Source organism: Dermacentor variabilis, chromosome 2 (genome assembly GCF_050947875.1).
Source record: "Dermacentor variabilis isolate Ectoservices chromosome 2, ASM5094787v1, whole genome shotgun sequence".
Taxonomy (NCBI): Eukaryota; Metazoa; Arthropoda; class Arachnida; order Ixodida; family Ixodidae; genus Dermacentor; species Dermacentor variabilis.
The window spans coordinates 246,506,669-246,531,875 of NC_134569.1; the positions used below are offsets into that span (position 1 = coordinate 246,506,669).

At 47.6% G+C, this 25,207-nt stretch overlaps 1 protein-coding gene across 2 annotated transcripts in view; it reads right to left on the reverse strand.

The window, feature by feature from the left end:
• Nucleotides 1–25,207, reverse strand: part of LOC142573218 (uncharacterized) — a 325,311-nt gene that overhangs the window by 57,809 nt on the left and 242,295 nt on the right. For both annotated transcript variants that reach the window (XM_075682810.1, XM_075682809.1), the window contains exon 26: nucleotides 12,817–13,023. In XM_075682810.1, coding sequence (XP_075538925.1) covers nucleotides 12,817–13,023 — 207 coding nt within the window. The remainder of the gene's footprint in view (nucleotides 1–12,816; nucleotides 13,024–25,207) is intronic.

Sequence of the window (25,207 nt, forward strand, 5' to 3'; positions counted from 1 at the left end):
TTATAGGGTGTCTGACTGATGTCTGATGGTGGGCAGATAGTTCTAGAAAAACTGGCCACCCTGTATACGCAATGCCTCATGACCTCGAGCGTACTGGAATCTTAGAAGAATGTTAACATAATCCTAATGCATAAGAAATGGGACGCCAAAGACTTGAAAAATTATAGAACAATCAGTTTACTGTCCGTTGCCTACAAAGTATTTACCAAGGTAATCACAAATAGAATGAGGAACACCTCGGACTTCTGTCAACCAAAGGACCAGGCAGGATTCCGTAAAGGCTACTCAACAATAGAGCATATTCACACTATCAATCAGGTGATAAAGAAATCTTCGGACTATAACCAACCCTTATATATAGCTTTCATTGATTACGAGAAAGCGTTTGATTCAGTCGAACCTCAGCAGTCATGGAAGCATTACAGAATCAGGGTGTAGACGAGCCGTATGTAAAAACACTGAAAGATATTGTCACGTGGTGGCGACGTAGAAGAACACAGTAGCAATACTGTGAATGACAAAACTAACTTTCATTGGGCGAAATTGTGCCCACAAGACAGGCTACACTTATAGCACAACGATAGCGGCGAACACGGTCGGCGATCGTCGAAAATCTGATCAACGTGTCAAGCACGTCGGCTTTTATACATTAAGCGTCGAATGTTCCAGACTAATCGTTGGGACACGCGTTCCTTCCACAAAGTTCCAAACCATTCGTGTCACGCGATGAAATCAGATAACATGAGGTTCAGCGACAACAGACAGTGAATAGAAGCATCGATAACTTTCCAGAAACTTCGGACACATCCAGGTGCGTCCCGCGCTGTGCGGTAAGATTTGTCAGGCGCCGAAACGTGATCGCCCGATAAAGATAAGTACACGTGTCATTACCCCCCTCTTAAAAAGCATAGACCCGATACAGCAAACAAATGAAAGTAATGAAGAAAAGCACTCGTAGCAATGGAAACAACAAAATAAGGAAGTTCGTCAGTGTCGGTGAAAGGGTTTAAGGCGCACCAGGTGGACCACTTCAGATCGTGCGCGGCGCTGCTGTGAATGCGAAATGCATGTCTGGCAATGCCTCATAGTCCAGTGCGCCAATATGTAGGATGATCTTGTAGGGTCCGAAATAGTGCCGCAGTAGTTCCTCACTGAGTCCTCGTCGGCGTATCGGGGTCCATACCCAAACACGGTCGCCGGGCTGGTACTTGACGAAGCGTCGTCGGAGGTTGTAGTGTCGGCTGTCGGTACGCTGCTGGTCCTTGATCCGTAGGCGGGCGAGCTGTCGGGCTTCTTCGGCTTGCTGGAGATAGGTAGCGACGTCAAGATTCTCTTCGTTGGTGAAGTGCAGCAGCATGGCGTCGAGCGTCGTCGTCGGGTTCCTGCCGTAAACCAGCCTAAACGGCGTGATCTGTGTTGTTTCTTGCACCACCGTGTTGCAAGCAAAGGTTACGTACGGCAGGACCGCGTCCCACGTCTTATGCTCGACGTCGACGTACATTGCTAGCATGTCGGCGAGGGTCTTGTTCAGGCGCTCCGTGAGACCATTCGTCTGCAGGTGGTAGGCAGCTGTCCTCCTGTGGCTTGTATGGCTGTACTGCAGAATGGCTTGGGTGAACTCCACTGTAAAGGCCGTTCCTCTGTCGGTGATGAGGACTTCTGGGGCGCCATGTCGCAGCAGTATGCTTTCGACGAAAAATTTTGCCGCTTCAGCTGTGCTGCCTTTCGGCAGAGCTTTAGTTTCAGTGAAGCGCGTGAGGTAGTCCGCCGCCACGAAGATCCACTTATTTCCGGACATTGACGTCGGAAACGGCCCCAACAAGTCCATCCCGATCTGCTGAAAAGGTCGGCAAGGAGGCTTGATCGGCTGTAGTGATCCAGCTGGCCTTGTGGGTGGCGTCTTGCGTCGCTGACAGTCTCGGCATGTCCTGACGTAATCGGCAACGTCGGCGGTTAGGCGCGGCCAGTAATAACTTTCTTGTATTCTCGATAGCGTCCGGGAGAGCCGAGGTGCCCTGCGGTCGGATCGTCATGTAGGGCGCGCAGTACTTCTGGACGCAGCGCCGACGGAACAACAAGAAGGTAGTTGGCGCGAACTGGTGAGAAGTTCTTCACGAGCAGATTGTTTTGAAGCGTGAAGGAAGATAATCTACGCTTAAATGCCCTGGGAGCAACGTCGGTGTGCCCTTCCAAATATTCGACGAGGCTTTTTAGCTCCGGGTCTGCCCGTTGCTGATGAGCGAAGTCTTCCGCGCTTATCATTCCAAGGAAGGCGTCGTCATTCTCGTCATCTTGCGGCGGTGGGTCAATGGGGGCGCGTGATAGGCAATCGGCATTGGAGTGTTTTCGTCCGGACTTGTAGGTTACAGTGATGTCGTATTCTTGTAGTCTGAGGCTCCACCGCGCAAGTCGTCCTGAAGGATCCTTTACATTCGCTAGCCAACACAAAGCGTGATGGTCGCTGACGACTTTGAATGGCCTGCCGTAAAGATAAGGGCGAAATTTAGCTGTCGCCCAAACTATGGCGAGGCATCTTTTCGGTCATAGAATAGTTGCCTTCCGCTTTTGACAGCGACCGGCTAGCGTAAGCTATCACCTGTTCGACTCCGTTTCTCTTCTGGACTAGAACAGCACCGAGGCCTAGGCTACTGGCGTCAGTATGGATTTCTGTATCGGCGTGCTCGTCGAAGTGCGCAAGTACCGGCGGTGACTGCATGCGTCGTTTGAGTTCTTCAAATGCGTCGGCCTGCGGCGTTTCCCACTTGAACTCAACATCCCATTTAGTTAGACTTGTCAACGGCCCAGCGATGCGTGAATAGTCCTTGACAAAGCGCCTGTAGTCGGCACACCTGCCAAGGAATCTACGCACTGCCTTTTTGTCGATGGGTTGCGGGAACTGTGCAATAGCAGCTGTCTTTTGCGGGTCTGGACAGACACCAGATTTGCTGATTACGTGGCCTAGGAACAGAAGCTCATCGTAAGCGAAGCGGCATTTTTCCGGCTTCAGAGTAAGCCCTGATGACTTGATGGCCTCTAGTACTGTCGCAAGCTGCCTGAGGTGATGGTCGAAGTTTCCGGTGAAGACGACGACGTCATCTAAGTAAACGAGACAGGTCTGCCACTTCAATCCTGCTAAAACCGTGTCAATCCCACGCTGGAACGTTGCAGGCGCCAAGCACAGTCCGAATGGCATAACCTAGAACTCGTAGAGGCCGTCTGGGTTGATGAAGGCCGTCTTTTCACGATCTCTTTCGTCAACTTCTATTTGCCAATAGCCAGACTTGAGGTCCATCGACGAGAAGTATTTAGCGTTGCAGAGCCGATCCAATGCGTCGTCTATTTGTTGGAGGGGGTATACGTCCTTCTTCGTGATCTTGTTCAGACGACGATAATCGATGCAGAAACGTAGGGTTCTGTCCTTTTTTTTCACCAAAACTACAGGAGATGCCCATTGGCTTTTGGATGGCTGGATGATGTCGTCGCGCAACATTTCGTCTACTTGGTGCCTTATAGCCTCACATTCTCGCGTAGAAACTCTATATGGGCTCTGGCGGAGTGGTCGAGCACACTCTTCGGTTATTATGCGATGCTTTGCGCCTGGAGTTTGTTGAATCCTTGATGACGTCGAAAAGCACTCTTTGTATCGTCGAAGTAAGCTTCTCAGCTGTTGTTGCCTATCGTGGGGAGTCTTGGATTTATGTCGAAGTCTGGTTCGAGAACTACGGTCGTCGGGGTAGATGCGACAGAATCCGAGAGAACAAAGGCACTGCTCGTTTCCACAATTTGCTCAATGTACGCGATTGTCGTGCCCGTGCTGATGTGCTTGAACTCTTGGCTGAAGTTGGTTCGCATCACTTCCGTTTTTCCTCCGTGGAGTCGAGCAATCCCTCTTGCGACGCAAATTTCACGGTCGAGCAGTAGGCGTTGGTCGCCTTCGATGACGCCTTCTACGTCAGCAGGTGTTTTGGTGCCGACGGAAATGACAATGCTGGAGCGAGGTGGGATGCTGACTTGACTTTCGAGCACGCTTAAGGCATGCTGACTACGAGGGCTCTGCGGTGGTATCGCTTGATCTTCAGACAGGGTTATCGACTTCGACTTCAGGTCGATGACTGCGCCGTGTTGGTTTAGGAAGTCCATGCCGAGAATGACGTCGCGTGAACATTGTTGGAGGATAACGAAGGTGGCAGGGCAAGTACGGTCATGAACGGTAATTCTTACCATGCAGATTCCAGTCGGCGTAATCAGATGTCCTCCAGCGGTCCGAATTTGAGGGCCTTCCCATGCAGTCTTAACTTTCTTCAACTGGGCGGCGATGTGTCCACTCATGACGGAGTAATCAGCCCCTGTGTCCACTAAGGCGGTGACTGCGTGGGCGTCGAGAAGCACGTCGAGGCCGGTGGTTCTTTGCCTTGCGTTGCAGTTAGGTCTCGGCGTCGGATCACGGCTGCGTCGTGTTGAACTGAAGCTGGAACGTTGCGTCGTCATGTCGTCTTTCGTCAACGTATTCTTTGCTTCCAGACTTCATCTGGACGGTGGCATGTCGTTATGTCGTTAAGGTAGTTTCTTCGGTGTCTTCGTCGGCGGCGGAGGATCTTCGTCAGTTCGACGAACAGCAACCGCACCTCCATCGGTTGCTGCTTTTAGTTTTCCGGATATGGGCTTGCAGAGCGGCCCCGGGCTGGGCCAGTGTATGGTCGTCGCTGCGGAGACAGGTAACGGCCTGGAGATGACGAATGCGACGGTCGTCGAGAGCTCCACTGAGTAGCGGCGAGGTAGTCGGCGATATCGCAGGGGCGTTCACCTTGCTGCGAGCGAGGAGCGTTCACGGCGAAACCTCGCAGTCCCATCTCCCGGTATGGACATCGTCGGTAGACGTGTACCCGTTTCTCCACAGTGGTAGCAGAGCGGGCGGTGGTCAGGAGCGAGCCAAATGTCCGTCTTCCTTGCGTAGGTGCGCTGGGCAACAGGTGGTCGTGCTGGCGGCGGCGATGGCCGACGACGGAACTGCGGCATGACAGGGCCCTGGCGCGGTCGCGGAGGGGGACCTTGACGGCGTGCGACGGCGGCGTAGGTCATCGCTAGGTCATCGACGACGGCGTAGGCGATTCAGCGGCTACTCTAAGTTGTTGTTGGAGCTCCTCACGCACGGCGTCGGCAATCGAAGCCACTTGAGGCTGTGATGATGGGAAGAGCTTTTGTAGCTCCTCCCGCACGACAGCTGGGATAGTCTCGCGTAGGTCATCGGTGGCCAGTAACTGAACTCCAGTGTAGTTTGTCGAGTTCGTGCAGCGGTCGAATTGCCAGTTTCGCAATTCCAGTGTCTTCTCGATGTTCGTCGCCTCACGAAGAAACTGGTCGATGGTCTTCGGTGGGCTTCTTACCACTCCGGCGAAAAGTTCCTCCTTTACACCACGCATCAGTAGGCGGACTTTCTTCTCCTCTGACATTTCCGGGTCGGCGTGGCGGAACAGACGGGTCATTTCCTCAGTGAAGATCGCGATCGTTTCATTCTGCAGCTGCGCTCTGGTCTCCAGTAGAGCTTGGGCTCGCTCTTTTTGCACGACGATTGTAAATGTTTGCAGGAAGCCGCTTCGGAACAGGTCCCACGTCGTCAAGGTGGCTTCTCGATTCTCGAACCACGTCCTGGCGGCGTCCTCTATTGCGAAATAGACATGTCGCAGCTTGTCGTCGCTTGCCCAGCTGTTAAACGTAGCGACCCTCTCATACGTTTCCAGCCAGCTTTCCGGGTCCTCAAATGTGGAACCACGGAACATCGGTGGTTCCCTGGGCTGGGGGGGGCTGCAGCACGATGGGGGACGCTGGGGCTGCCATTGGGGTTGCCTTGGCCACAAACTTCTTGGTCTTCTCAGGTAGAAGTCCGTGCTCCGGGGGCAGCTGTTGAAGATGGCGGCTTGCTCGATGGTCCGGGACTACGTTGGTGTTCTCTTTGTGGTCCTGGCTTGAATTACGGCTTGTCGGGGGCGTCCGGTACATGAATATAAAGCACCTCCACCAGATGTCACGTGGTGGTGACGAAGAAGAACACAGTAGCAATACTGTGAACGACAAAACTAACCTTTATTGGGCGAACCTGTGCCCACAAGACAGGCTACACTTATAGCACAACGATAGCGGCGAACACGGTCGGCGATCGTCGAAAATCTGATCAACGTGTCAAGCATGTCGGCTTTCATAAATTAAACGTCGAATGTTCCAGACTAATTGTTGGGACACGCGTTCCTACCACAAAGTTGCACACCATTCGCGTCACGTGATGAAATCAAATAACATGAGGTTCGGCGACAACAGACAGCGAATAGAAGCATCGATAACTTTCCAGAAACTTCGGATACATGCAGGCGCGACCCGCGCTGTGCGATAACGTTTGTTAGGCGGCGAAACGTGGTAGCCCGATAAAGATAAGTACACATGTCAATATCTATAGCGGCTCCACAGCCACTGTCATCCTCCATAAAAAAAAAAAAAATCACAATAAAGAAAGGCGTCAGGCAGGGAGATACGATCTTTCTAATGCTATTCACAGCGTGTTTACAGGAGGTATTCAGAGACCTGGATTGGGAAGAATTGGGGATAAGAGCTCACTGACCTGGAGAGGCAAAGCAGAAGAGTGGGCCTACAAATTAATCAGCAGAAAATTAAAGTAAAGTTTAACAGTCTCGGAAGAGAACAGCAGTTTACGATAGGTAGCGAGGCACTGAAAGTGGTAAGGGAATACACCTACTTAGGGCAGATAGTGATCGTGGATCCGGATCATGAGACTGAAATAACCAGAAGAATAAAAATGGGCTGGGGTGCATTTGGCAGGCTATCTAACATCATGAGCAGCAGGTTGCCATTATCCCTCAAGAGAAAAGTGTATAACCAGCTGTGTCTTACCAGTACTCACGTACGGGGCAGAAACCTGGAGGCTTACGAAAAGGGTTCTACTTAAATTGAGGATGACATAACAAGCTATGGAAAGAAGAATGATGGGTGTAACATTAAGGGATAAGAAAATAGCAGACTAGGTGACGGAAGAAACGTGAGTTAATGACATCTTAGTTGAAATCAAGAAAAAGAAATGGGCATGGGCAGGAGATGTAATGAGAAGGGAAGATAACCGATGGTCATTAAGGGTTACGGACTGGATTCCAAGGGAAGGGAAGCATAGCAGAGGGCGGCAGAAAGTTAGGTGGGCGGATGAGATTAAGAAGTTTGCAGGGATAACATGGCCACAATTAGTACATGACCGGGGTAATTGGAGAAGTATGGGAGAGGCCTTTGCCCTGCAGTGAGCGTAACCAGGCTGGTGATGATGACGATGATGAATAGGGCGTACCCACCAGCCCCTGCTGCTTAGGAGCTTTATAAACATTTTTTTTTCTTCCGCTCACACAATTCGTTTAACAGGAGAAGCTGCACGCTATCCAAGTCAGGAGCAGTCGCCACCTTCAACATAAGGCATGTACCCACTCGATTGCCACTATCGTCAACCTTTTCATCGCTACAAATTGTGCCAGTTGCTTGTACATGCACACTAATAGTAGCTTGTTTTTCTGCAAAAGCAAATACTCCTTCAGGAAAAGAGTTGTGGCTTCCATAATAACAACGTTTTCGACATAATAACAACAGTTTTCGAAACGGTACCACCTCACTGATGCTGCGGAAGTCGCACGCTCATACAGTCGACTCCCGATAATTCGAAGCCGCTTAATTGGAATTTTCGGTTAATTAGAAGTGAAGTGCTAGTCCCGTTAGTTTTACATGTAATCCTATAGAAGAAATCGCTCGATAATTCGAAGTCCTCATCCAGTAATATTGTTTAATTGGAAGTTAATTTTCAGCCGGGATCCTCGAGGCGACCGTCATTCTTTGGTAGAATGTGCAATTTTTCAAGTGTTGCAACAGTTCCGTGCTCCGCGTTGGTGTCATCGCCACCGCAGCCGCCCGTAACGCCATCCTTCTTGGAGTGGCGCGATTATTTATTGCTACGGCTGCCGTGGCCTCCGCGATCAACTCCGGCGGGAGGCGAAGCGGCTCCCGCCGGAGGCCACACGCGGCTGCCGCGCGTGGCCGGAGCTGATCGCGGAGGCAACGCGGGTGCCATAGGTGCACGCAGCGCTGCATACTGGCAGTGGTGAGATTGTGCGAGATTAGTCTTGCAGCGTGCGCAGCGTATGTCGAGGCGTGTGTTGTCGAGCGCCTTTGTGCGGGAAGCTCGTAGGCTAGGTTGTTCTACGAGTGATTCGGAATTGACTGTACCTAGTCGCGCAGTTTATAGCCATGGCAAACCGTGGCTCTTATCGCACGCTCGACCTGGCAACGAAAGTAGAGGTTTTGAAGGAAGTTGAGAAGGGAGGTGCCGCCAAACAAGACATAGCGCGGAAGTACGGGATCAAGCCGAACCCGCTCTCTAACTACACCAAGAACAAGCGCACAATAATGGATGCATTTGAGAACGACAAGTTCAAGACTTCTCGGAAGCGAATGCGCACCAGTGCTTACCCAGAGTTGGAGAAGGCTCTGCTGGTTTGGATTAGAGAGGCAAGGAGCAACAAACTTCCTCTCAGCGGAGACATCGTTGCGATGAAAGCCCGAACGCTTGCAGCAATGTTGGGGATCGATGACTTCCTTTCGTCAGATGGATGGCTGACGCGCTTTAAAGATCGCCATGACCTGGTTTTCAAGAGCGTGTGTGGTGAAAAGGCGTCCGTTAACCAGGAAACATGCGCCACGTGGAAGGACGGAAAGCTGCGTGAATATCTCGCCGAATACAGACCGGAAGACATCTTCAATGCAGATGAGACTGCACTCTTCTATCGGCTTCTACCAGAGAAGACCCTGACATTCAAGGACGACGACTGTGCTGGGGGCAAACGCAGCAAGGAGAGAGTGTCGGTGCTGATCGCGGCAAACATGACTGGCACGGAACAATGTCAGTTACTTGTGATCGGGAAAGCCGCGAAGCCGAGATGTTTTAAAGGCGTGAAGACGCTGCCTGTGGTCTATGAGGCGAACAAAAAAGCGTTGATGACGGCCGAATTCTTCAAGAGCTGGATAAGCAAATTGGACCGCAAGTTTGCTGCTTCGAACCGCAAGGTGTTGTTCCTTGTCGATCACTGCAGTGCTCACATGAATGTGCCAGCCTTGAGTGCAATACGCCTCGCATTTTTGCCTGCAAACACAACAGCTGTTTTGCAGCCAATGAACCAAGGCATCATCAAGAATGTTAAAGTCCTGTACAGGCGGCACCTCCTCGAGCGCATGATTTTGTGTATGGATAGCTCCACAAAGTACGAGGTGAGCCTGCTTAGTACCATCCACATGTTGGCGCGAGCATGGGATCGTGTGAAGCAAGAAATAATCGCAAACTGCTTCAGGGCTTGCGGTTTTGTGGCAGCTTTTTCGAAGGATGCCTCTGAAATTTCAGCGGAGGAAGCGTCAACAAGTGAGCTTGACGGCACTGATTTTGGTGATGCTCTCGGGGACGTCAATTTTGTTGATTACGTCGCCGTAGACAAGGCGGTCGAAACGTGCGGTACGCTGACGGATAGCGAAATTGTGGAGATTATTAGGCCCCAGGAAGTGACCCAGGAAAGCGACGATGACGTTGAAGGCGAGCCGCAACCTAAGGCTGCCAGTGTAGCTGCGGGCCTTGCTCTTGCGGAGCGCTTCTTTGCCGCTGAAGGTAACGCGGAAGAAGCATTCCGCCACATCTACAGCCTGCAGAACTTGCTTTCAGCAGCGCGATTCGGCAAGAAGAAGCAAAGCAAGATGACCGACTATTTTTTTTAGACAAAATACTCGATTTCGCCACAAATAAAGTGGTGTTTTTTGTGTTTTGTGCTTAATTGGAAGTTCGTTTAATTCGAAGTTTTTTGCGGTCCCCGTGAACTTCGTATTAACGGGAGTCGGCTGTACTTGCGGTGTCGTGCAGCGTCTCACTCACCGCATCTGCAAGCGATAGTGACGTCTCAACACTTTTAAGCATAGAAAAATGGTGTACTTATTCTATTTTCAAATAGTAACAGGAAAATTCTAATATTTGACTACTTTCCATGTTGTTTTTATTTAATGATGCAGGCATAGATGCTTTGTGAGCAGGCAGCAACTTTGGGCATCTCTGCGATGGAGACTGCACTGTCGCAGACTCATGTGAAAGCTGTCAGCGAAAATCGCTCTGCAACGTGTGCGGCAGAAACATTGTTTTTTTCACCCCAATTGTGCCATGTGAAACAGCCTAGTCGTCGTGTTACCGCTCGCTCATTTGCTGGACCGTTTCCACTCCGTACAGTTCGCGCAGTTGCCGCTGTGTTATTGACTGCCTTCTGCCAGCCTCCCCCTGCGCTGCGAGGAGGAGCTCGCACCGAGCACGCCGACCCGCTTCGGCAAGCTTCGGCAATTCCCCGGCACTTTGGCCGGGGAATTGTATGAATTCATATCACACAGAAATTTGTACCAGCTGTGATCGTATCACCGAGGCTTCCCTGTAGTCAGTTTCAGTTTCTGGTTTTCTTTTTCTGCTGTGCACAGATATTTATAGTGCCTCCATAGAAAGGTCGTGGTCGGCGCGATGAGCACTCATGTTTACAAGATGGCATCGGTGTCGCTCATGCACAGAAATGTCACATTTATACCAATTCTAACGCATCTGCACGCAAGTTTTTGGACTTTGGAAGCAGCACTAACGCAGAAGGCAACTTTGGTTTGTCACATTTCGGAGTTTTGCTTTCTTCGCCAAACCACTTCAAAGCTACCATGCACCAATATAAAGATATGTTGCGTGTTCTAAAGATCATAGTTCTTACCTGCAGGGTGTCAACAACCTTCGGTCGGGGTAATTTTCCGGTGGTCGCATAAAGAGTTGAATTTTGCATAAAAAGACGTCCAGGAATCAACTTCAGCATCGCTCTATAGTTAGTCACTAGTGTTAATGTCTTCTTTTATATCTCAAGATACTTTTTACATAGAAAGACGGTATTTGCAGAAATTTTCTACACATCGCTTACATTCAACATGTGTATTCTGCAATTTTTCAAGCTTTTTTTCTGTGTGAAGCAACAATGATGTTTTTATATAACTGTTTCTTTCTTTCTACAAATTTTAAAAAGTTTTTTTCCTAATTCCTTTTAATAACATGTTGGCAAATAGTACCGTTGTTAAGCAAATTCCTTTTTCGTCAATTTAACACACACACACATGCACACACACATTTTAATATCAAGCATGCTCAGTGATAGGAAAATAGTATTTACTATGAACACCACAGTAACAAACTTTTCAGATTAACAAGCTTTTCAGAAATCCCTTGCTCACTTCTTATAGTTTCAATGTAAAAATATTTCAGTGATACGAGCTTGAAAATATTGAACTTTTCAGAATAAAGGCTGTTACTTAGTTTATCTGTTATGTAACAACAGCTCAGTACTATGAACTAATATTCAGAAAGTTGGGGATTCCTAGATTTCTATGTATCTTTCCCAGCTGCCGAAACAGTAGGCTAGCAGATGGCAAGGTGCAGAGAGCAGACGTCGCGGTGCATGGGTTTGGAAAACCTGAGACGGCGCCCGAGTGAGAGGGAAAAAAAGAAAGAAAGAATGAGGGCGAGTGCATGCTCCGCCCAGAAAAGTGTCGACCAGCAACAGAGGTGCGTCTCTTCCTTCTTTCTGTGCACGCCTCTTTCTTTCACGCTTTTTTTCGCGGCCATAAAATAGCTATGCGCGCGGTGACACGTGACCTCCGTACTCGCGGGGCTGCCACACGGTCGCACTTTGCACTTTTTTTGTCATTTATGTTAACTTGCGCTTTTACATTGTTCAGGTGTCCACCTCAAACGAGACAGTTGCGGTGCACACAGCAAGAAACATTGCGGTTTGGAGGTGACATGGAGCTACATTTTTGTCCGTAGTTTTCTCGGTGTCAGCATCTGTTTTGCGTGCGTCACTCTTATTAAACGGTGCATCGGTGGTGCGTGGCTGTGGAATCTATGGAAAATAGCAACAGCACTTGCCGAGAGCCAAAAGCGATGTTTTTGTTGATAGCTCATATGGTGACAACTTATGAGCTGATGGGTTGATGGGCAGAATGGTTAATTTTGGGCCTTTCACTTAACAACCTTTCAGAATAACAAACAATTTACCGTGGATCTCTGAAGTTCGTTATATTGAGATTTCACTGTACTAGACTACCCGAAAGCTGCTGCTTTTCCCGCGGGCCGGAAAGTGTTTGAATGTGCTCTCGTAATCAGACTGAAAGCAGTGCATCGTCGTTGTCATGCTAGTGAGAACTCATCCGGTGGCCATCCAAGGTTACCATCTTGTGATGGCAATGGAGATGACACTGGCTAGACTGGCTTTATCGGTAGGCCGTAGCAAATACTGCTAATGCTATTTTTGTTTTGGTTTCGTATCAGATTGCACTGAACAGGCAATTTGCAGAAAAATTTTCTTGAATATAAACATATTAAAAGAGAACACACTAGAATCAAATAAGTACTCTAATAAATGTGAGTTACCATTCTCACTTTACATTTTTCTTGGGGTAGGCCAAAAACAGGTGTTTCTGATGTGTTCATTCACTGTCAGGTGCGTGCATGCGTGCGTGCGGACCAGCCAAGTTTGAATTACCCGGCAACGGCCAATTTCGGGATCAAAATAACGAAAGTTTGGGCTCGCAGACATGTCCGAGCACTGGCCGGTACCTTCAGTCGAGATAGAATTAGGTAATAAAAAATTGAATTAACCAGAGTCTGCTGTACTACTGTGTCATTGCAATGCCTTCAGATCGGTTGTTATTATATGGTCGCATGCTTGCCTTGGGAGTTTCCACAGAGGTTGGCCAGAGTGCGGAGTCCTGTTGGGTCTCAGGCACTATGTCGCCAGTTGCTGTGTTTGGCGGATGTATCTCCTGCAGTGGTGGAGTGTGGCACCCTTCACGGCTCGGTGGGCCCTCTGATTGCAGCCCATTTTCATCACTATCAGAATCCAGCACGATCACAGGCACAGACTGCGCAGCCCGATTCTGCAGGGTTTTAGGGCAAGTAGGAAACATTGTAGCATCCATGTGAGGCAAAAAACGTGCACAAAAGAGAACTTGCACTGACATCTATCACTATACCTTTTCACTGAAAAGGAAATTTGTTTGCTTTGTGGATAAGCCTGCAGACACAACTTGACCAATTACTTCACAAAAATACAGCAGACCCCTGTTAACGTGATACTTCGAATCTTGGGAAACAAAATTTGGGAAACAGAGGTAGCAGAGCTTCTGAAACAAAATTTCAGTGCACGCTCAACACATTACAAATTCAAAACATCCAATAACTCAAAGTGACAAAGATGCTCTCTACAAACAGAAATGACTGTCATACCATGACCTGAAATGTGCCAATAAAGTCAAAGCTTGATATAACAAACACAGATATAACGAATTACTGGATTGAAGAAGTAAAACGTGAAATTTGGTTGACCATGCTTTAATTCAAGGAAACCAAAAGTGCAAGGCCAGACACAGTATCGATTATAGCGAAGCAAATACTTGTTTGAATGAGCCTAAGGATATATAGTCTGGTAGCAAAAATGTCAGATACAGTTGTCAACCAATGTTCTAAACACACGATTTTTTTAACCTGCCCATTCATTCAGACTTCCTTGGGGCACCACCACCTACCCCATGACCAATGTCATTAAAATGGCAACAGAAAATTTGGATAGCAGATTATTGCACATGTGGGAAGCGAAAGGTAGCATGCTGAAAAGATGGAAAAAGCAAAAACATAATCGGAATTTAAGGAAGAGAATTGTGAAATTAAACAAGGAAATCGAGATATATGCAAATAGGTTAACCCAACAGAAGTGGGAAGCCACGTGCGACTTGATGGAAAGGCAGATAGGAATGTCCAAGACCTGGAACATTCTCCGATGCCTCTTGGACCCCAGAAGTACAAAAAACATACAAAGACACAATCTACAGAAGGTTATACACAGCTACAACGGTACAGAAGAAGAGCTCTTTCGAGAGCTCCAAAAGATGTACGTTGGAGATGCGGATAGAGAACTACTTCCGGATTACCTAGGTAACGAGAATCCTGATCTTGATACCCCTATTACGGAGGCAGAAGTCAGATATGAACTTACCAGGCTCAACTCGAAATCTGCACCAGGACCTGATGGGATAAGCAACAAAACACTCAGGAACCTCGACGATGTATCCATCCGATCTCTCACGGCCTACATGAATAACTGCTGGGAGCAAGGCAGCATTCCAAGTCAATGGAAATCAGCCCAAATCATTTTTATACCAAAGCCTGGAAAGAAACCACAACTGACGAACTTAAGGCCCATATCACTGACATCCTGCGTCGGTAAACTCATGGAACATGTGGTTCTCACACGTCTCACGAGATACATGGATGATGGAGGACTTTACCCACATACCATGGTTGAATTTCGACCAAAGTTATCGACGCAGGAAATTATGCTCAAACTAAAACATCAGATCATAGATGCGGGTGAGAAAAGTCTAGACACTAAGGCAACATTAGGTCTCGATCTAACTAAGGCCTTTGACACCGTCACGCACAAGGCCATACTACAAAATCTCCGAAAGCTGGATGTAGGACGTAAAACATACGCATACATCAAAGACTTCTTGACAGATCGTACCGCAAAGATTTCAATTGGAGAATCCAAATCGGACACGCTCAAGCTAGGTAATAGGGGTACGCCGCAGGGTTCAGTCCTATCTCCCTTTCTATTCAACGTGGCAATGATCGGCCTTCCTGTGAGACTCGAAAAGATAGAAGGACTCGGACACAGCCTCTACGCGGACGACGTTACCCTTTGGGTGGCGGGTGGAAGCGATGGGCATGTGGAAGAGATCCTTCAAACAGCAGTAAACACGGTGGAAGATTACATCAAAGACAAGGGACTGAGATGCTCCTTGCAAAAATCAGAACTTCTGCTCTATAGGCCCACATGACGGGGTCGAAAAAGCATTAGGGAAAGACCGGGCATTGTGGTCACAGTAGAAGGAACCACGATACCGATAGTGGAGAGCCTGAGAATACTGGGACTCCGCATATCCGAAAACGGCCATAACGGAGAAACCATTAGACTACTTGACAATAGTGTTCAACAAACAATCAGACTAATAAAGCGGATATCCAACAGGCACTATGGCATGAAAGAGCACAATCTCATCCGATTAATAGAAACATTCGTAATCAGTCGTATTGTATATGTGGTTCCTTACCTCAAGCTCTATGCTGCGGAGAAAGCCAAGGTAGACTGCATTATTAGAAGGGCGTATAAGCAAGCCTTGGGACTTCCGGCAAATACGTCAAACGAGAAATTCTTGGCGCTCAGCGTGCACAACACATTAGACGAACTTATTGAGGCCCAGAGAGTAGTGCAGTATGAAAGGCTTACACAGAGTTTGACGAGGAGACACATCTTAGATGACATCGGAATAACCTACGAAGCACAGCACGGAGTGCGGAGAGACATCCCAAGGAAAATAAGGGAACATCTATCAATACCCCCCAATCCCCAGAAATATGCACCCGGAGTTTCACCAAGATCGAAGAAACGCACGAGCGAGAGCTCTCCACAAAAGATTCCATAGTGCCAGGGACGTGGTCTATGTAGACGCGGCGGAGTACGCAAATGGACAGAGTATGTCGATAGTTGCTACGAGTCTAGAAGGTGACTGCAGAGTTAGTGGGACGGTAAAAACATGGAAGGCAGAAGTGGCGGAGGAAGCTGCCTTAGCACTGGCAATAGCCTCCACGGAAGCTAACATCGTAATAAGCGACTAAAAAGACATACGTCGAGAACTATGCAAAAGGGAGAATCTCGCCGGAAGCACTGAGAATTTTAAACAACTTTCGTGAAGATCGCGACATTCACATTATATGGGCACCTGCACACTCCTCCCTTCCCGGGAACGAAATAGCGCACAACCTGGCTCGAGAACTGACAGGCCGAGCAGGTGACACGCCACAAATACTGGGAACGGAGAGAGACCGGATGACCAGCTTTAACGAGATCACCAAACACTATAAATTGGGAAGGGCCCATTTCCCCCCGGCACACTCCTCGTTAAATAGACGGCAAGCGACGGCATGGCGCCTCTTACAGACAGATACATATCCGAACCCGGTGGCCTACCACCGCTACTACCCGGACCTTTACACGGATAGATGTAGATTCTGTGAAGAAAGGGCGGACCTACAACATATGGTTTGGGCTTGTCCTCGTACACTCATACAGAATAAAATAATTAAGACCAGAGAGCAGTGGGAGACCGCGTTGCTCAGCTGTGCGCCGGAAGACCAACTCAAGGCAATCCAGCAGGCCGAAGATGACGCCAGGGCCCAAGGGCTCGAGGCCGTCATTTAGGTAGAGGCCTAGGTCTCAAATCTGCTGTGCACAAATAAAGTTTATTCCTCCTCCTCCTCCTGCCACTGGGTACTACAATGTAAAGCTATTTCAAACTTTTCTATTCCAATTCTGCTATCAGCCCTTCACAATTAGTGAACAAAATTTTGGGCCACCCTCACTTCACCTGTCTGTCATGCAACATCATGAAAACCACAAAAATGCGCTATCAGATATAATATCTGCACACTGATTATGCATGGTTAGGCCTAAAAAAAGAAAACAAATTTTTTTTTGCAATTCGGCGCTTTTTTGGATTTTCTTTTCTTTTTTTTTCTGAATTCGACGCTCTTTCTAATTCGAGGCATTCTTGGCCTTCCATTGCACGCCACCGCAATTTTCGACCAGCCACTGCAAGCAAGGTAAAGGATGGTGGACCAATGGCCGACGCCGGCACCCCCCTCATTATCCTCTTATCTATTTTCACTGCGCTGGCTCGGCCACATCTAAACCCTCTACATTTTAGCAAGCTCCTCGCCTGTCATCAACCAATCAGATAAGAAAAACTGCTCAAGGTAGACCACGTTATTCATTTTTAAAGCAAGCAGAAGTGACATCTTACAAGTGAGGAAAGTGTTTGATTGGGCTATTCAAGCAACACTGTGGGTCACCCCCCAACACCTGTGTCGGCAGTTACGTAAATTTGACGTCAGGAGATTGGAATAAGACAGATTGGAATAGTTTTACATTACAGGGCCCACTATATCAACTAGGCATAAAGCTGCAACATTGGTTGCAGATTTCGAACTAAGCAGCATTAGTTAGACCTAGTGGTCAAAATGGTGCGGCCAACCTAGTGAATGGTGACAAGCCATTGCAGGAAGCTTGCCATAAAATGTTTGCACTCAGACTTAAAATGACACATACCTATGACACAGCATTTCAGCCAGTGGCTTGGGACCATAGTTGGCAAGCAAATGTGACAATCAAGCATGATAGCACCAGTCACATGGCAGCATATTTGTGGTGACACAGAGTGTATATAAACCATAACTAAATTTGGTCACAAAGCTACAGCGATTAGGCCTAGCTGCCTTAGGTCTAACTACCTCAGTGCCCAGTTTCACCAGTAAGGCAGCTGGTGAAAAGCTATTGCGGGACGCTCATTGTCAGTGCACCTTATCTCACTGGCAATGAAACGCGAGATCACCTGCTGCATGGGCTACGCTGACAGCCGTAGCAGAGACAGACACATGCACTTTGGCCAAAGGCTTGTCTAGATTGGACCGCGGCTGGAAAGCTAAGGTGCCAATTCTGTGCATCATACTGTTCACACGGTAGCACATTAGGAACGGTATGTTTGCAACGGTGCAAAACGCACCGTTTTAAACGTAATTTATTGTTCCTGTGCTCTGTGGCAGCATAACAAGCTGCCAAAAAGCCATAAAAATCGGTCGGTGACCCTTGCTGGCCTTTTGGAGGCACCATGCTTGCATTTTTTTTTCATATCGTATACACGATCATAATATTTTCAGTTGATATAAGCATATATGCGTATAAAGAATACTGAATATAATGAAGGTATTTTCATGTCAAATGCAATTTTCTCATAACAAGGTTCAACTTTTTCTGGCTTTTGTAAGAAAGTGATTAATGGCACCATTTTGGAAATTTTCTGTCGTTTATGCATAGTCAGTGGATTTTTATTTTCTTGATTTCATTCGCTTTGAAACTATATTTGCATCACCATTTGTTCTTGTTTCTACAGCTACAAACTAGAAATGATTTACTGAACTCATTTCAGTATCTGTTTGTCACTCTTCACCATGTATAGTTCGTAGGTTCAATATGATATCATTAGAGAAAATTCTGCACACTTATGTGGTTATTTAGAAAGCGTACAGCCCTCTTTCTAAAACAGATTCCAGTACTGACACCATTGGCACCTGTGCAAAAAAGGCAGTTGTTGCTTTTGAGGGTCGAATTTTTTCTATAAGGAACTATGGTTCTGTGAATACAGTCACCGACTAATTTTTCGGACTCCAAAAATTCGGACATGCCCGATTATTCGGTCTGCTTCGCGGCACCACCATTCTCCCCATAGACCATAATGTATAACAACTGCCGAAAGTTCAGACACCTTGCAACCTCTCGTCTGATTTTTCGGACACTCCTTGAGCCAACTCGATCGAGAGCACCATGCACCGACTCTGACCGGTGCATGGTTCAACTTGCTGAACGCCATTTTTGTTTTGAACGGAGCCTCCTTGCTACCCCACGAAGTGGCGCTACTGCAAATCCTCGCCCATCATCATCGTTTCTGCCTGGTTCGTGCCTACAGCAGTTTCGGTCTCAGCTAAGTAAGCCATGTCAAGACAATCCAGGAGCTGATTTGTTTCTTTCTTCATGCACAACGCTGTGAGAGGTGACGCCATGGGCGACGTTTTTTGTTTGTGCGACTGGTGTTGGCGTGACGGCGCGGTGATGTTTGCTTTGTGTGCTGTGTCGAGGTTGTGGAGATCCAACGCGGCATACGGAAACATCACGTCAAGTGTCTAATGGCGCCGACTGTGCCCGCGCAGACTGCGCTGGGGAATGTCGGCAAGCAGGTGCCGGGAGGCCTAGGATTTGTCGCCTTCCGATGTGCTCCCTACTGACGCCGAAAATGTTCTGCTGAGACCTGCGCAGTTGTTGCATTGCGATTCCGGACACCATCTCATTTGGCAGTTTCACAAGTGCTGACACTGCTGTACTGACATGTGTAGAACTCGACGACAGCGAGATCATTCGTCAGGTTTCTGTTGCACCGCCGGACGATGACTCCGAGTGGAAAGATGACGCACCATGTGCTATGCTGCCGTTGCATTCGGAGCGTGTACAATATGGGGTCTCTCACACCCGTGCTCTTGGGACAAAGGAACGACAACACAGTAGTGCAAACAGTCACAAGGGCATTTATTGCGCCTTTCATAGATCAGTGCCTGCTAGCCGAGTTGCTATCAACAAAACATGCCGATGGGCGCGCGACAAATCTAGAAGTCTGACTCACCGCGACCGGAAGCGAGCGAATATGTTCGCCCCATGCTGGATCCCAACGCCTGGTCCTTCGCGTGTGTGGTCACGCGAATCGTGGCGCGTTCGAAGGCGGCCACGCGAGACAGTCTCGCAGAAGCATGGTCGCAGCGCGCACGGAAATGTCCGCGCCGTTCGCCGTCCCGCCGGGGAAGAGCCAGCCTGTCCTCCCCTGCGCCCCCAAGTAACCCTGCCGTGAGGCGGCGTTAGCAGCGCAACACTCGCGCCATCTCTCGCACTGCGCCCCAACCACCCAACCGCCGCGGGCATCACGCAGGCCACGCGCCGAAGCCGGATTACAGGAGATGCGCCATGCGGGAAAAGCATATCAGGGGACGCGCGAGAGTCGCGCATCCCCACAACAAGCAGCGACTGTGCTTTCAGCCGCCTATGGTGACCGCATAACCCTCTCTGCGATTCAGACTTATCTGGCTGCGCGTAAACGGAACAGCGTGCAACGGCGCAGTCACAATTTCTTCAAGCCTACTGCCAAGCCTGAATACGTGTGGGGAAATAAAGGATTTATTTTTTTTTTCTTAATCTGCTTTTTCGGACATTTCCGCAGTCCCCGTGAGGTCCGAATAAACAGTTAGCGATTGTACTGGAATATCAACGAATCAAATAGCGAAGCATTATCTACTATTCAATTTTCTGAATATCTGGAAACTTATGAAACACCAGAAGTGTTCAGTGGCTTAACACGTGCAGCCTTTCCACAGCGTGTGGTCTCGGTCAGTGCAAGGTTCATCGGCTGGCAGGACCAATCGAAATGATCATGCAACGTGGGCAGAGGGAACGGTAACAAAAGCAGCACCACTTCCAGAAAGTGTGAAAGCATGTGTGAAGACCGGGCCAATTAGTCGCCACAAGGCATGCAGATCGTTCGCAGATGAACTTAAGGGGGACACTACGATTCAAATAATGTCCATCCTCTTTTTCATCAATATTAATGAAACTTTCTAGTCTTATTAAGACTTTTGTGCTGATTTCAAATATGTAATTAGTTTTGCTGTAGGTCAATTGGTTTCCACAATAATTAACACTTTTTTTTTCTTTTGTTTAAGGCCCACAATGGAAGATAAATGGCACAATACAAAATTATTTGTAAGGCATGTTTAGATAGCATAAAGACTAAAGAAAGAAAGATAGCAAACACAATTTTTATCTGGCCTTTAATAGTTATATTAAAGGCCACTGAATACAAGCCCACAAAATATGGCAACCACGTGGCAGAAACTGTTGCAAAATAATTCATTTCCAAAGTGAAAAAAAAAAAAATTAAGAAATTTGCTTGCTATACTGCATAGAGTATAGGCTCCGTTAGGCTCTGTTCTGAAAAAAAAAAAATAAGTTCTATCTGTTTATGGTGTTGAGATATCGAGGCCTGAATATTACATAGAGACCAAATTTGTGTTTTGAGTAAAGCACAAAAAACAAACAGCATTAAATATGAGGGGACATGGCATCCAGGACAACCATTTTTGATATTGCTCTAAACACATGATACTTTCACGATACATCCAATCTTGTGTGCTGCTTACAAATATGTAATTAGACTTTCTTTGTGGTCAATAAAAAAAAAAGTAGTTACAATTTTTCTTGTGTTAAAAATTTGGGATGTGAGTTGCAAAAAATGTACTGCAACAACATACCTAAAATGAAGCAGGTATGTTCCTGGATATTCAAATAGTGCGAGTTATTTTTTGGATGTTTGTATCTGTACTTTAGCCAAAGTTATGAAATTCTAAAGTTGCAGCCTTAAGGAAGAGAGTTCTTGATTTCTGCGGGATTTCAAAATATGTAAGTGTTTGAAGACACTATGCCATAGTTTTTGTGCACTTTCTGACTCGCTTGCATTCAGGGAAGAAAAGAATGACGAGAATTGAATGAGTAAAGGAACACAGTGCTGATCCCAAAATTTGTGACTTTAAAAACGCTATACTTGAGAAAAAGGAAACTAAAAGAAACTGGTAAAATATAAAATTGAAGCTTCAAAACCGCGAAATAACAATTACAATATAATTAAAAACGTAAAATTATTCAGCTTATGTAGACATTAGGCGCACCCATATAGGCTCGTAACAGAATCTGGAATGCACCAACACGAACCCGCATACGTGCGAGAGGCACGGGAATAGGCCTTGGCACATCGCCTGTGGTCTCCAAAGTAAACCTACACGCGGGGATAGAGGGAAATGGTTAGCTTTACCACTGTTATTGCTGATGCTGTATGAGATTGCGAAATGCAGTGACCTATCTCTGGCGCTATCTTGTTGGCTTGTCTGAATCTTAGGATAACTGCCTCCCCTTTCTTGCCAAGTAGACACGGCTGGCACTTCGCTTTTCATGGAAGCATGCTCAGTTTCAAACTTTCTTTTTTTAGAGAGGGTTGATTTGCCGCTTACATTTGCAATATGATGAACAAAGAAACGGCACATCAGCAGTTTTCTAAGTGACCCACTGCCAGGCCTAGCAGACGAGTTCGTCTGCTAGGCCTAGTTACCATAGAAAAAGCCAATCAGAAGGCGCATTCAACGCGCTGAGCCAATAGGAGGGCCACGTTCATAGCGAGTTTCGTCAGACTGGCCCCCGATTGTTTTACGTTTGCACTTTTTCTATGCAGCCATTGTTGGCGAGGATGTGGGGAACTGATAAGCGGAACTTTGAGCTTTCGAACGATACCGAGATGGCGGTGCTCAGCAGCGGGAGAGACAAGAACTAACTCCGTGAACTCCGGTGTTTTTGCACAATTTTGGGGTCATTTCTCGCTGTCAAAACAATTTTTTTTCTGACACTTGGGATGTGCTTTTGGGCAAATCGTCTTGATATGGTGTAGATTAGGCATTACAAATTCTGAAACAACTAGTTCCCAAAAAGCAATTTTTTTTCACGATTTTAGGTTTTTAAAAGAGACCCGTGTCCCCCTTTAAGGGAGGAGGAGGGGATCAAAACTACTTTTTTGTTCTTGACAAAAAGGGCTGAAATTTGGCAGACACACTGTACACTGCAATAAAGAGACAAATCTAAAATTTGATAAAGATATCTTCATTAGTTTTTGTTTTATAACAATTTTATGAGTTCCTTGCTTGTGGGAAGCCTGACATATAACGAAACATGATAGAGAGCTGGGAATACTTTGCATGTTTGCCCAAACGTCTAATCTACACCAAGACAGTGTTTGATGTTTTTGTTTAGTGCACTAATAATTTTTTGCTCAACATCATGCACATTACTGTGCTTTACTGCATGGAGCCATGTAGTTATTGTGAAATAATTAAATAATTGAAAAATAAAGAAACATTTCAAGACTGTCTTTAAGTACAGCACAGCTTATGCATCACAGAAAAACAAACTGGATCAAAGTTGCTTCAGCCATTGTTGTGCTATGCTTTCCATGAGCGAGGTGATCAACAACAACAACAACAAAAAAACAATTGCAAAAACGGGCTGCAAAGTTTTAAAAGCACTGCAAATTTATTAAAAGGCACCAGGGTTGTAATATTTTGAATCATTGCTGTCATGCATTTTCTTACACCTTTGCCTCTTTGTTTGGTGGGCTTTGGATGCCTTCTTCGGGCGTTCTTTATCCTTTTCTTGAGCCCTCTGGACGGCAAGGGCACCAGGATGTACACCCAAGGTAGCACACATTTCTGAGTAAGCGCTTTGGCTCCCTGAATTATACTTCACGACTGCCTCGTTTACTGCTCTCTCTACTGCAAAAAGTGAGGCATGCTCGTCCTTTGACAGTGTTGACCAAATAACTGAGCGCAAGCTTTTCGCTGCATTCTCGGTCCTTCCACACTTGCAGCACACCAGCAAGTGGACTTCTGAAAGACATTGATATAAAGGCAGCATAGCTTGGGCAACTCTGCTCACAAGCTTGTATTTGTGAGCAGGATGTGCTCCTTTTTTCGCTTCTGCTGCTCTGTGTTCACACCAGCTGAGACGGCCAGGGAGGCACAACTCATGGTGGGGGTCACTGTTTGTAGATGTCACGTGATAGTATGTGGCCATGACAGCTTTCTGCATTGTAGCAACATCGTTGATATTCTTGCTGATAGCCAGGCCATAGTAGCTGGTGAGCGTCTTTTTATCAACTGTTGTGTGAGCCCACCTTTGCCACCCAGTGGTTCCCTTTTCTTGGCTTTGCTCACAATGGAGCAAAGGCCAGTGCCCATTCTTTTTTTACATGGTTTATGCAGTCTTCTTTTGTGACTGCTCTAAACCTATATGGCTGCTGCTCATCTCGCAACACCTGGAAAACACGGCTGTCTCCATCAGAGACGACTGCTGTATATTGCAGGTCGCTCTTGGACAATGAACGGGCAAAAAGCTGCAACGCGGACTCTACTCCCATTCGCCCAGAGCCAACTTCAGTGTTTCTTTTTTTGACACTGATGCTGCTGCCTCTACTGAAAGTGTGTGGGGTCCCTCTCTGCTGGGCCCAGGCTACACCCAAGGCAGAAGTTTGACAGAACAACACTACCCAGCAGAAGCCCTGTGTGGAATTCTGTTATGCATCCAACCCAATGTGGGAGCCATGACCGCGTGTGAGCCAAGTGCCATCATAAACAACGATCACATTTTTAGTGGAGCCAACCTCCATCTTGCTGTACACGTTCTTCACAGCAGCTACAGCATCCATAAAGATGTTGTTGGCAGCCTCCTCTGCAGCAGGCTTGAACAGCCCCTTCAAGTGGCCCTGGAATGCTTTGTGGTGTAAACCACGATGGGACACATTCATTGTGACCCAAAAATTGTTCAGAGCTGTCTGCCTTTTCTCTATTGCTTGAACAGCTTGCATCGAGCGAATGTTCACATCAAACACCCTCGCACTTTCCTTCCTTTGAGAGGACAACTGGAACTCAATAGAGCCACAAGTAGTGCACGACAGCACCATTTTCACTGCCAGACTGAGCCTAGTATCGCAGTGTACACCCACAGAACGCTGTTGGCATCTTGGACACAGAGCTCTAGCGATCAAAGAGTTCATCGTGGAAACCTGCACAATAATGAACTCACTGTCACAAGGGGCCGAAATTTGTTCTTGGCCTTGCTGGTCCATCAAACTGAACTTCTGCTCAGTTACGGACACTGTGCGAAGGGAGTCGCGAACGCTGCATGCCTGCGCTTCTGCCGTCCTCCACAGACAAGAAACACGGCTCGAGGCACGTCTGAATCGTGTGACGTTCGGGCGGCGATTCGTCCGAACGAATCTTGGGTCACCATACTGTAGCTCGTTGATGGTTGGGGCTCACTCGCAGGCTGCGTGTCCCTGTCGCACGATGCGTTGGAAACAGAGTACACTGTATCTGCCAGCAATGGTGACCTTCGACCCGCGTTGCCTCCAACGATGCGATCTCAGTTGCCGAGTCGCGAGGCCGTACGCACAGGTGCGAGACCTACCGCTGGGCCGTCTTCCAGTGGCTTGGTTATTAGTGTCGATGGCAAAGGGTGATTGTTGGCTTTGCTGCTGGAATCGCATGGTGCAAAATAATGCGGCATGTTATCTGCGTGTTCAGTTGGGTGCTCTGGTTCTCCCGCTGGCCGTCGTCTTTTTCTCGCCATAGTAGGCTTGCGCTTTCGTTTTCCGAAGGTGTGCTTCACCGAAAATTTTTTTCGAACGAGCAATGATCTATCACTGACCTGGGAGCTTTCAGAAATCCAAATTCGGTGAGTGTGAAATGAAGAAAGATGCCGGTGTGGTGTGCGAAGCAGACCACTGTGGTCCGCTACGGTTGCCAGCTTGCCCG